Source organism: Mauremys mutica, chromosome 2, assembly GCF_020497125.1.
Source record: "Mauremys mutica isolate MM-2020 ecotype Southern chromosome 2, ASM2049712v1, whole genome shotgun sequence".
NCBI classification, from domain to species: domain Eukaryota; kingdom Metazoa; phylum Chordata; order Testudines; family Geoemydidae; genus Mauremys; species Mauremys mutica.
In genome coordinates, this window is record NC_059073.1 from 240,982,404 (window position 1) to 240,995,273 (window position 12,870).

At 40.5% G+C, this 12,870-nt stretch overlaps 1 protein-coding gene across 3 annotated transcripts in view; it reads left to right on the forward strand.

Annotated features, from left to right (window-relative positions):
* AGMO (alkylglycerol monooxygenase) overlaps positions 1–12,870 on the forward strand; it is a 280,195-nt gene that overhangs the window by 135,592 nt on the left and 131,733 nt on the right. For all 3 annotated transcript variants that reach the window (XM_045007247.1, XM_045007249.1, XM_045007248.1), the window contains exons 9-12: positions 20–154; positions 642–758; positions 9,184–9,266; positions 10,220–10,325. In XM_045007247.1, the coding sequence (XP_044863182.1) occupies positions 20–154; positions 642–758; positions 9,184–9,266; positions 10,220–10,325 (441 nt within the window). The remainder of the gene's footprint in view (positions 1–19; positions 155–641; positions 759–9,183; positions 9,267–10,219; positions 10,326–12,870) is intronic.

The following is a 12,870-nucleotide window of genomic DNA, read 5'->3' on the forward strand; positions in this document are numbered from 1 at the left end:
ATTACTTATGTCTTCACAGTTATGTCACTTGGCTTATATATGGAGCACATTTTGGGCCACACCTGGATTCAGTAATAAGCTCTCTGTAATATTCAAAGGCCCAGGTTGGGGACCAGGAAAACCTAGACTCGGCCTTCCTGAGGAAATCCCAGTGGTAATTGAATATATAGAAGGCTTTCAGTTGCATATAATTCACTTGCCCTATTAGTGCTATTGGATCAAGGTTAAAAACTCTACTTGTACCATCTTAAATTAGCAGTATTAAAGAAGAGGGAAACAGAGACTTAAGGAAATGGAACTTTTAGCTGTGTTTTCCCTTTATATTTGAATAAAAGAGTAGACACATACAGACTTTTATACGTCAAAGATCTTTTCATCATTCATTTGAGAGATATTTTCAAATGTTTTTCATAAAGTAGCATTTAAAAAAATCTTTATCTTAATCTAGTTCTTACAATAGATTATGTATATATTTTGATAACCGCACTTTTACCTTTCTTCCCCATATTCCTAAGTGACTAGTCACGTGCCATTAAATATGACCCTTAATCACTTGGTATTTGCAATTAACCTAGGTATTAAAGGATAACATGATGAAATAGATTACTAATGAAGACTATTATCTGTTTTGATGCATCTAGATCACTGGAAAAGAGGTTCCATTCAATCCCAGATTGCCAATATATCTTTCTGTCTATGCAGTAGTACATTTTGCCTTGATGCTGGGCTTTTATGTGGACCTGTTTGAGACCCAGGCTGTAAGTAATTCACACTTTTAGTGAAATGAAGTGTTTGATGTTAGCAAAAAAATTTCTGTTTTAATGTTAAAATTGAAGTAATAAAACAGACTCTGTAAGGGCCTGATTCTATTCTCACTTATGTTGCTATAGTTGGGGTAACTCTACTGAAGGGGGAGGGATAGCTCAGTGGTTTGAGCATTGGCCTGCTAAACCCAGGGTTGTGAGTTCAGTCCTTGATCTGGGGCAGATCAGTTCAGTTCACTTATTGATCTGGGGCAAAAAATCAGTACTTTGTCCTGCTAGTGAAGGCAGGGGGCTGGACTGGATGACCTTTCAGGGTCCCTTCCAGTTCTATGAGATAGGTATATCTCTGTATATTATTTTTATTTTTTAAGTTAATAGAATTGTACCAGTTTAAAACCAGTGCAACAGAGATTGGAATCATGCCTAAGAAATGTGTCTATAATGATGAAACTAAAATATACTCTGTGGCAAGGCACCGTCTCGGTCTCACCAGCCTCAGCAGTTTTTAGCCTTGGCAAGACGGGCTTGGGGTAAAACAGCCCCTCTTGGCTGCACAGGGGCAGTCCATCCTTTTCTCAGCCAGTCTTTTAGGCTTGTTTTTCTCCCTTATGGGAGGGAATGTAGTTTCCCCTCCTGGTGAGGCTTGCTGTCTTGCTGCTTCTCACCTACTGGCAGCTTGACTCCCCCTCTTCCCCCTCCCTGGGGAGGGTTTAAGAAGGTCTCAGGCAGCCCTTAGTTGGAATCAGCTGATCCTAATTGACCTCAGGTAACTCTCTCTCAGCTGATCCTAATTGATCTCTGGTAACCCCTTTTCAGCTAAACCTGATTGACCTGTAGCCACTCCTCCCCAGTTGATAGGGAAGAGGGCCTTTTACCTTCTGGGTCTGTTTTCTACCCCGCCCTTACAGCTGTCTGTCCTGAGTTTATCACAACTCTATAATATGAATGATATTTTTCCCCTTCACAAACAAATTAGGGATTACGTTTTTTCTGCAATACCAAGAATTTTCTTTTTTCCCCCTTTAATTCAGATATTTATCAGCCTGCTCTTCAGATTTTAGCATTGTTACATAGCTATATAAACGCATAAAGTTTAGCATAATTCAAGTAAAAAGGTAGAATGAAGCCAACTTATTGGAATTACAGATAAAAGAATTAATATCAACATTTTCAAAAATGAATTTGGGTGCTTGAGTTTCTGGTTGCCCAATGGTAGAAACATAGAGGCCTGATTTTTTAGAGGATAAGTGCTGGGCACTTTCTAAAAATCAGTCCTTATTGAAATGTCTGAAGTTGGGCACCCAAAAATGTAGGCTTCAAAATCGGTAGTCATTTTTCAAAAAATCTTGGTCAAAATATTTGTGTTGGTTCTCTGGTTCGAATGCTCCTTCTCCAGTACATGACATGTAGGGCAGGAAGATGGTCTGAAACTGCAACGATGAGCTGGGGCCTGCATGGTGGCAAGCTACAAGGTATGATCCCATGGCACCATATAGACTCCCAAAGCCATTCAGTACCAAATAGGTAAAGTCTGAATAGCACACAAAATAGAGATTGTACCATTCTGGTGGAGAGAAGTTAAAGAACAACTATTTTACAGAGCATCCCTACATAATTTAAGTGAAAAAAGTTAACTCTGCTTGAACTAATATCAACTTATTCTGCATACCTTGTGACCTCACCAGAAGGTCACGTGTGTCTCCATGGTTTGGGGATCCAAAGGTAATATGGTGCATGGCTGTGGTGCCATTTCTGAAGGCATGGACTAGAGCTACAGTGCATATGAGAGAGAGATCAGTTTCTGGTGTCATGTATTGTGGCTCTCCAGACTATGAATGATTTTCAGGCCATGTCCCCTGCCACCAGTAAATCTGATTGACCTAGGTGTGCATACAGTGGGACTTTGCAGCAGCAAGAGCTATAGTGTATTGCACATGAATTTCTCCCTGGTTTTGTTTTTTTTCCCCTCAGGATGGGGGAATATGTGGCCCCAACTATTTTTTGTACTATCATTTACAACTGCAGCTGTTTAAGAAGTGCTGTCAAAGGCTTAAAGGAAGTTTAAATAAAACCCCAAGCCCTTTAACATTATTCTTTCAAATTCTCCACAGTTTCACAAATGAACCATCCTGAAGGTTCACTGTTGTAAATTTAAAGTTGCAAAATGAGCAGAAAATGACCTGCATAAAACATGAGGTAATGGGGTAATAGAGAAAACAGGAAGAGAAGTGCCCATACTTCAGGAAATAAATGCCAAAGAAGGTGAAGAAAGCAGTGCTGGACAGAAGACCAAGTTCCTGGATCTTTTTAAAAATACAGAGGGGAAACTGTCCCAAGAAGAGAGCACATATATGAATAACGTAACTTGGCAAATTCTTCATTTAGTATCAGTTTTCCTGTACATTGAGTTATGGAATGGTTGTAGACAAAACTGGAACTTTCTGCTTGGCTACAAATTATGCCATAACCATGGCATAGCTCCATAAATGGAAAGAGCTAACTGTTTTCCTAATTTTGGGGGAATAAGTTCCATTTCATAATAGCAATAAGACACTGGAGCAGCACACAGTTATTACATTCCTCATGTGATTATAGTCACTCAGTCTTTGGTTTCATGTCCTTTAAAAGTGTTAAGTTTTTCCATACACGAAGAGCAGCCATATACCTTCAGTGACCTTTAATTTAACTTAAGAAAACAGCAAAAGAAGAAAGAACAAATTATAAATTTTCTGCAAGAGAGAGAGCACATTGTCTTTCTTTTCTCCGTAGCAGTCTGCGCAACATTCTGAGAATAAAAATTACTGCTGAGCTCTGCACACCAAGATCTGAGCGAAAGTTCACTGAAGACAATGGGCTTTGGATCAGTCCCAGAGAAAATGCTGGAAATGTAAAACTGAAGTACATTAAAAACAAAAGTCATCAGTTTCATAACTGCATCTACTACAAAAATCACTCAAAGTGTATCTTAATCAACACTTTCTGGAGTGTCTTATTGCTGATTGATACTATAGCACATGATAATATGTGTACTTTCGTTAGATTGTTAGTACGTGAGCAGTTTTGATAAGATAAGAACATGTCTCTCAAAGGCTGAGAACACAGTCGTAATCTAATGCAACAGGACATCATTGGGTGGTGTACATTATCCTGTATTTTTAAGCACTCAGAAGTTTTAAGGGTTTTCAGATAAAAGCCTCTAAATAGAGAAACTTAACAAAGCTACCTCCTTAACCCTGAAACTGAATTCTGCATTAGTGCTGCTAGATGAGGAAACATAAAATGTGGTACAGATTGTTAGCATTTGGTAAATTCTGAAAAGTGCCAGCACCTTTCATAGGAGCTGAAGCTCTGCAACATGCCAGGATGAGAAATACTTTTGTGGGACACTTCACAAAAATAAAATAATCTAAAATCCTTTGAAACGAAAAGTAAATTTGGAAACTGACTCTTATCTAAATACACATTCATTTTGAATGGTGTATTTACTTGGTTTGAGTAAATTATTTCTTCTTTACTAAAAAATAGTCTGTTGATTAAAAAATAGTCTGTTGATTAGGAAGCAGTGTAAATTTCTTCCCCAAATTCCATAACTCCTTTTCTTAAACTTTGTGACATTTTGAAAGCTTGCAATGAAATCAAAATCCAACAGAAATATTTTTTTCTGTTTGATTGCAGCCAATAACCACATTGCAAAAGTTGTGGCTGACTTGTAATTGGGGACCCTGCTGTGGTCCCACAGGCTTCTCTGTTTATTCAAATACTGTAGTATATAAATACTCATTTATTTTATCTAGCTATGCATACATATAATTTTTGGAGTGGAAAGAGGATGCTAGCAGTAATGCTAAGCTGTAAAAGGCACATTCCTTTCTCACTGCAACTTGTAATGCACACATTTAATATATAATGCTTGGTTTAGTGAAATAATCTACTGACTTTTTTGTTGGTCTTGATAGATTAATGCTTAGGAAACTGATGCTCAGATGCCATGGTCCACTTTATGAGGTGATACTGTGAAACAAATTTGAAATGTAAATTGAGGAACCATGCTAGGGAGTAACTACAGTGTTAGAACTGTAAAAAGAAAGCTATAGTAGTTAAATAATAAACACATTTACACTATGGGCTGATGTTTTCAATGTTTCCTGTTACCACAATATATTATCTGTTATTATATTACAATATATTTGAATGCAGATTACTTTGTTTATTGTACGTTTAAAAGACAGCCCACAGCAACAGCCTACAAATGTGGGAACGCATTTTTGCTATGCGAAATGGCTTGAATGTGGCACTTTCCCCATCTGCTATGACATATTGTACATAATTTACACATACTGCACCTGTACCTGCCAACAAAGTCACATAGTTCACCCTTCACCATTTCAGAAAGTAGAGCGCTTTGAGAGTGGGAGACAAGTGATGCAGTATATATTCTTCCTTTCAGCGTGTCTACATAGCATAAGAGGGTCAGAATAGGTTTGACTTGTAAATAATGGTGATCTACAGGCCCTCCGTCTGTCAAGTGTAGGACCTGCATCAGGTTTGACAAAGGATACAGGTGCCACTACAAATTATACTTCCCAATTGACAGAGTTGCTACTAAGAACTAAAAAGTGGTCCAAGAAGCAGAAACTGTGAAGTAGACAGTTTGCACCCAAGGGCGGCTCTAGGTATTTTGCCGCCCCAAGCACAGCAGGCAGGCTGCCTTCGGCGGCTTGCCTGCGGGAGGTCCCTGGTCCCGCGGATTCGGCGGCACGCCTGTGGGAGGTCCGCCGAAGTCGCAGGACCAGCGGACCCTCCACAGGCATGCCGCCGAAGGCAACCTGCCTGCCGCCCTCGCGGCCACTGGCAGAGCGCCCCCCGTGGCTTGCCACCCCAGCACGCGCTTGGCGTGCTGGTGCCTGGAGCCGCCCCTGTTTGCACCTATTTTTCCCCTGCTTTCTCATTGTATATGAGCAAGGCTTTATATGTGTGAACTTCATATCATTGTAATCCAGCTGCTAAAAGCTTAGTTACCTTTGAGTCTATATAAAGACTGCCTCTGTTCTTTTTCTTGCTTTTATGTTTTTACATTAGAAATATATCTATACTCCCTTCTCTTTGCTGGAACGTAACAGTCACAGAGGTTTAAAGTTAAACTGCATTTCATTCTCCCTTTGCAAACTGAGATTAGGGAGAACAGAAGGATAATTCTTGGATGACTGAGTCCCAATCCTGCAAAGATTTACACACACAGTGTAGAAGACTATTTGCATGAGTGAGATTATGCATGTGTATAAACCTTCACAAGATGCCATCTGAATTTCAGTATTTTCTCCTTCCCCAGTGGTGGGGAGCAAAATCTGAAGTTTAGTTTACAAGCTTGGGTGACACCTTTATTTAGGTCCTCTCTATCTCATGTCAGGTCCATCAAACAGAGGCAAGTGAGGACTAGAACTAGTCAGAATTTTTCAAGTGAAAAGTGGTTTCATGGAAACTGTTAACATCTTTAAAATTTTATTTTTTTCCAAAATATTTTCCCTTTGCCTATTGAAAACTATGTGTTGGTAAACAAACAATGTTGATAATAATTTTGATAAAGAAGTCACACATTTTTTTTTAAATGCCTCCATTTTGAGCCCTCTGAATTGCAATTAAAAAAAAATCAACCAGCTCTCATGTGGACACCCTCATATGGTATTCCTGACATTTCAGATCCATAAACAGGGTGGAACTTATTTTTTTCTCTTTTGCGGAAGCAAAAGTGTATACATCTTTATACATCAGAAAGGAGAAGTAAACACACAAATATATTGACTCTTGATTCTCAGTGTGCTAACAATTCTATTCTTCTTCGAGTGCTTGCTCATATCCATTCCATGCTGCATGCACAGTTCTCAGAGATTTTTCCTTCGGTGGTATCTGTTGGGCCGTTTCTAGCGCCCACTGGAGTCACACACATATGTGCCGGTATAAAGGGTACCGCGAGCCCCACGCCCTCTCAGTTCCTCCTTACCACCTGTGACAGTTGCTGGAACATCGCCTCTTGCTGTAGCAAGTCTTCTTTCCCAGTGGTTTGGACTTTCTCTGTTCATATTTATATAGTTATTGTAGTTGGTGTATAAAGTTCTTAGTTAGAGTTACTATATATTATAGTGTTGCTGTCCCTGTCGTCAAGGGACTTTTTGCCCCAGGGGCTGGGCATGCCCCTTTCCCCGGACTTCAACCATGTGCCTTGTGTGGCAAGCCGATGTCAATTAGTGACCTGCACACTAGCTGTCTAAAGTGTCTGGACGAGCCTGCATTAAAGAGAAGTGCCAGATCTGCAGGGACTTCAAACCCTGCATGAGAAAGGATAGAGATATTCGGCCAAAGGCCATTCTTTTTTATGGCAGCGGCCTGATTCTGAGCTATGTTCGACCTGATTTCCAAGGTCATGATCCACCCAATAATGACTGCTCGGGTCTGCGTCAAACTATTGGGTCATGTGGCAATATGTACCTACATGGTGCAGTATGCAAGGCTATGCCTCAGACTCCTATAGATGTGACTGGCATCAGTCTACTCCCCAAGCAGACATCACCTGGACTCAATACTTATGATCCTGCCTCCAGTCCTTGCTTCGCTGACCTGGTGGAGAGACCCAGGATCCGTAATGGGGTACTGTTTGCTGCCCCTCAACCATCAATAAACCTAGTCTTGGATGTGTCAGACCTGGGATGGGGAGCCCACCTCAGCAATCTCAGGGCCTGTGGTCCCAAGAAAACTCTCCCTGTATATAAACTTCAGGGAACTGAGGGCAACACAGTTGGCTTGGTAGATGTTCCTTCCCCAGGTCTCAGGCAAAGGGGTGCAGGTCTTGAAGACAATGCTGCATCAATGTTTTACATCAACAAGCAGGAAAGGGCTTGATCTTCAGCCCTGTGCTAGGAGGCCCTCTGGCTGTGGGACTTTTGCATGAAACATGCCATTCACCTCGAGATGTCACATTTCTTGGGAGCCTGAAACCTCTCACCATGGGTGGTCCCTTCACCGGAGGTCGTCAGTGTCATCTTCCAGAAGTGGGGGCCTCCCCAGGTGGACCTGTTCACCACCACACAGAACAGGAAATGCTATCAGTTCTGTTCATTGCTCAGGCACAGCGTGGGTTCCCTCTCCAATGCCTTCCTGGTCTTATGAACAGACCACCTGCTGTACATCTTCCCACCTATCTCCTTGGTTTACAAGGTCCTCCTAAAAATCAAATGGATTTGATATCCTGATAGCACTAGTGTGGCAACACCAGCATTGGTTTGGTGTTTTTCTGGACCTCTTGGTGGCAGCTCCACTTGCGCTCCCGCTCCAACGGCTGGTTGCTTCACCCAAACCTCACCTCCCTGCACTTGACTGCATGGTTGCTGCATGGCTTACCCCTGAAGAGCAGGACATTTTTCTGTCTATCTTCTTTCCAAAACCTCACAAGACCACTGAAGAACATCAGCATCATATATTGGATGTTAGGCGGGCCCAGGCCTTTTAGATTGAGAGAATTAAGCCCTTCCGCAGCTCGACGCAACTCTTTTTAGCAGTAGCAGAAAGGATGAGAGGGCTACCTGTGTCATCTGAAAAAATCTAGTTCTGGATAACCGCCTGTATCCAAGCTTGCTACAAGCAGGTGAAGGTTCCACCTCTGGTTATCATGACCGCTCATACCACAAGAGTCCACGCTTCATCAGCAGTGTTCCTCATGCAGGTACAATCCACGACATCCACAGAGCTGCAAACTGGTCGTCGTTTCATACCTTCGCTTCTCACTATGCCATCGCCCAACAGGCCTGTGACGATTTGGGAAAACAGTGTTGCAGTCAGCATGTGCATGATCTCCGAGCCCACCTCCAGCGGTACTGCTTGTGAGTCACCTAGCATGGAATGGACATGAGCAAGCACTTGAAGAAGAAAAAATGGTTACTAACCTTCTTCATTTTTTTTTTAAGCAATATTGTTTTCAACTGCCTGTACCCTCTGGGGAACCCTTGCAAAGCTGAAATGACATTATGAACAGGAAAAAGAGCAGGCTGGGCTTTCATATTTATTTAGAAAAAATAGCTGTTTGCTTTTGGGTACCAGTATGAAGGGTTCAAATAATTTCAGGGGAAAAACAGTAATGAACATTTTAAAAAAATATTTTGAAGACTAATCCTATGATAAGAATTATTTTTGGAAAAATCTGATTCTTGTAGCTTCCAAGAAGCAAAAAGAAAAACATTTACGGAGTGGGCTGGAGAATCTGGCATGGGTTTTTTAGATATAAAGTTCAAAATATCAAACTACTTTAAAAGGAGACACTAATGTATAATTGAGAGTGAAAGTTCGGGCTGCTCCAGTGTCATGTTTAGAACCCAATATCCCTTCAGAGAGCTACCCTAAATGAGTAATTTGTTCTTTGTTGTTTTAACAGACATTATCACAGGTAACTCTTCTCCTGAGGATTGGCTACATTATCCTGACATTGACCTCCATTGGATTCCTTATGGAGCAAAGGCAAGACATGAAACATTTTCTTTCTTTTCTTGTTTCCTGACTGTGAAAAAAAAAAAAAGTCCATTGGCTACCACAATTACTTATAAAGTATGGCAACCATTAAAGTATCAAACGACTATAATGTTAATCAAATGTGTGGACTTCCTACTTGCACGTTGCAATGTATGGACCAAATTGTGATGCACTTATAAATAGTACCCAACTGTAGGGCTACTCAACATGAGTAAGGACCTAAGAAATAATGGAAAACAACCGTAGAGAGAAATGGAATCAGCCTGCCTGAAGATGATGCAGAAGAAATTATTTATATTTAATTAATGGTTATGTCTTCATTTAACATTCCAGTGACAATCCTACTCTGTTTGACATTCATTATTCAGACAGAGGTAAATACCTTTGATCTTTACACGCTAAATTGTTTATTTCAGCATAGGGAAAGAATTTGGCAATGTACAGGAGCAGTTTATAATTTATGCCGCGAAAAATGTGGATGGGTGTAAATAAAGGAAAATTAGAATTGTGTAAAGAGAGGCTCAAATTATTCATTAGGAATTTTTCATAATTTTGCCTTGCCCCATTCTTACCCTCACCTCTTGTATAATAAATAATTTACTCCACCAATAGTTACAGCTTTATTCAGAGTTTTCCAGGCAAAAACTACATTAAAATAGAATTAAGATTGAGAGTATATATATATCAGTAATTTAAGGTAGAACACATTACCCAGATTTCAAAATGATTCCCAAATCAAGCTTACTAATCCAGGAAATTCAGAGCTAAGGTTTTAAATTGTAAACTTTAAATCAGATTTATAGTGAAAACTCAGTTGCAACTGCATATTACTACAGGATATCATCAGTTCCTTGTTCTGTGTTCCTATTTGTCACTGAAGTACTCAACAGATTACATGCAAAGGAGAAAAGACTGAACATTAATTTTAATTCTTATTCTAGGCCCAAAGCAGCTAGTTTGGAAGCTGTCCGCTGCTCAGTCTTTCTAGCTCTGCACAAACTTAGTTACCTGAAAATATACATTGCTTCTTTGGCATTTACTTACGAGGTAAGATATTTATTTTTAAGAATACTGCATGCAATTTGCAGACCCTAGGGACTCTAGATTCCCCCCACCCCCTTTTCAGAAAATGAGTCATTTTGCCAATTTAAGATTATGGGTTGCCTTTAGAGGTATATATTTCTGATACATATTTTTGACTGTACAATTGATCAGAATTTGGGAATTTTTTTCGTAGCCTTTTATCCTATTTCTCACACGTTTTGAGGCTTTACTGTAGGAGAAATTGTTAATTGTGGGTGGTACCTAATGTATCAAATCAAAAAAAGTCAGAGACAGCGATGTGTGTTATCCTGCTAATCAAAAATAATATATTGCTGGCCATAAACTTTGAAAGAAATACCCTCACGTGCTGCCCAACCTCCAGATTTAATTTATTCCCGGATCTTAATTATTCTGCAGGACTTGACAACAGCCCAAAGAGGCATGCTCAGTTATCATTGTGTTGAGATTGACTTTGTGTTGCCTGATTTCACACCCTCATTATGACGTGTTTGTGTTTACTGTGTGTGACTTTTGGTTTCTCTGCACCTGAGTTTCCCAAAATCTAGGTGTGTATTTTACATTAAAATGATACTTTTCATATGACTCCAAACTGTACCACATTCTTAAGGAATCTATGGTTAGTTTCCAGATGAGGATTAGGGTTGTGCAAGTCTGGTTTTATGAATGGCTCACTGCACTATTGAGAGATTGGTTAACAAATAAAGTTTACTTTTGGGTTTGGCCGGATGATGATCTGAAGGGTCCAATGCAATCATTTGACTGTATGTTAGCTTTATGAAGTGCCAAGTGAACATGAAGCAAGCTATTTAGCATAAGTGAGTTATTTAAGAAGAATGCATTAAACATAGTAACTTAGTGTTTTTAGTATAGTGGGGGTTTTAAGAATAACAGTTTCAAATGTCTTTCCCTGAGCAAAAGACTAGGACATATATGTATCTTTTGGTTTAGAAACAGAAAGATCAAAGGCCAGATCCTGAAGTTCTCTAAATTGGCATAGCTGTCAGCTTCAGTGGAGTTACACCAATTTACCTCAATTAAAGATCTGACACCCCCCCCCCCGCAAGACGTTGTTAATTGGGTGTTTCTGAAAATGGTACCAATTCTATTGCCTTTTCCTTGACAGCAGGCAATATCACCATGGATAAATTCTAGTGTTCCCCCCACCAGGACAGGAAACAATAATTGTTAGACAAAATGTAAAGCTGGTTAGCAAAGCGCCACTATTTACAAATTATTTTGAACTTTTTGGTAATTGTTATATTAGTGTCATAACCTTGATTTTAAAATCAACAAGTGTCTTATTTTCTTTTAATCAGTGTGTGTCCGAGTTAAAGCCCACATTTTATGGATTTCATGATAGCTTTTGTTTTAAGTATGAAGGGCCTAGTATTTGGAAAAAAAAATTAGTGTACATTGAGTAAACTAGTGTAATAGATATATTTTAAACATAGAATTAATTGTCCTGTGTTTATTTTGCTTCCCAAGGTGTGATAGGGCACTCTTAGCAGCTATAAATAGAGCTTTCTGGAAGCCAGGACTCTGGTCACTTAGAGCACTCAGGGTTAGAGTAGGAGGGAATTAGGTAGTGAACTGGCTTCGAAAATTAGAAGGGATCACTGGCTCGTGTGGAGAAGGGGATGAGATAATTAGCTTACCAGCTGGATAACTGGGAGAAGGCGGCAAGTAGGTAAAAGGCTGAACAAGGCAGCAGGAGGGGTCTCCTGCTAGCTGTTGCTGCTATAGTGGTGTTGTACCTGGAGCACAAAGGTGAAACAATCATAAAAATACTTGGTGAAGGTTGTCTGGTTGACTGTTTATGCTGTTTAGTCACCAGGGGGACATACCAGCCTGGATAGAAAGCTGACTAGATCATCAGGCTCAACGGCTAGTGATCAATGGCTCCATGTCTAGTTGGCAGCTGGTATCAGGCGGAGTGCCCCAAGAGTAGGTCATGGGGCCAGGTTTTTTCAATATCTTCATTAATGATCTGGCGTGGATTGCACTCTCAGCAAGTTTGCAGATGACACTAAACTGGGAGGAGTGCTAGATAAGCTGGAGGGTAGGGATAGGATACAGGACCTAGACAAATTGGACGATTGGGCCAAAAGAAATCTGATGAGGTTCAACAAGGACAAGTGCAGAGTCCTGCACTTAGGATGGAAGAATCCCATGCACTGCTACAGACTAGGGACTGAACGGCTAGCAGCAGTTCTGCAGAAAAGGACCTAGGGGTTACCGTGGACAAGAAGCTGGATATAAGTCAACAGTGTGCCCTTGTTGCCAAGAAGGCTAACGGCGTTTTGGGCTGTACAAGTAGGAGCATTGCCAGCAGATCGAGGGATGTGATCATTCCCCTCTATTCGGCATTGGTGAGGCCTCATCTGGAGTAGTGTGTCCAGTTTTGGGCCCCACACTACAAGAAGGATGTGGAAAAATTGGAAGGAGTCCAGTGGAGGGCAACAAAAATGATTAGGGGGCTGAGAGAACTGGGATTGTTTAGTCTGCAGAAGAAAAGAATGATGGGGAA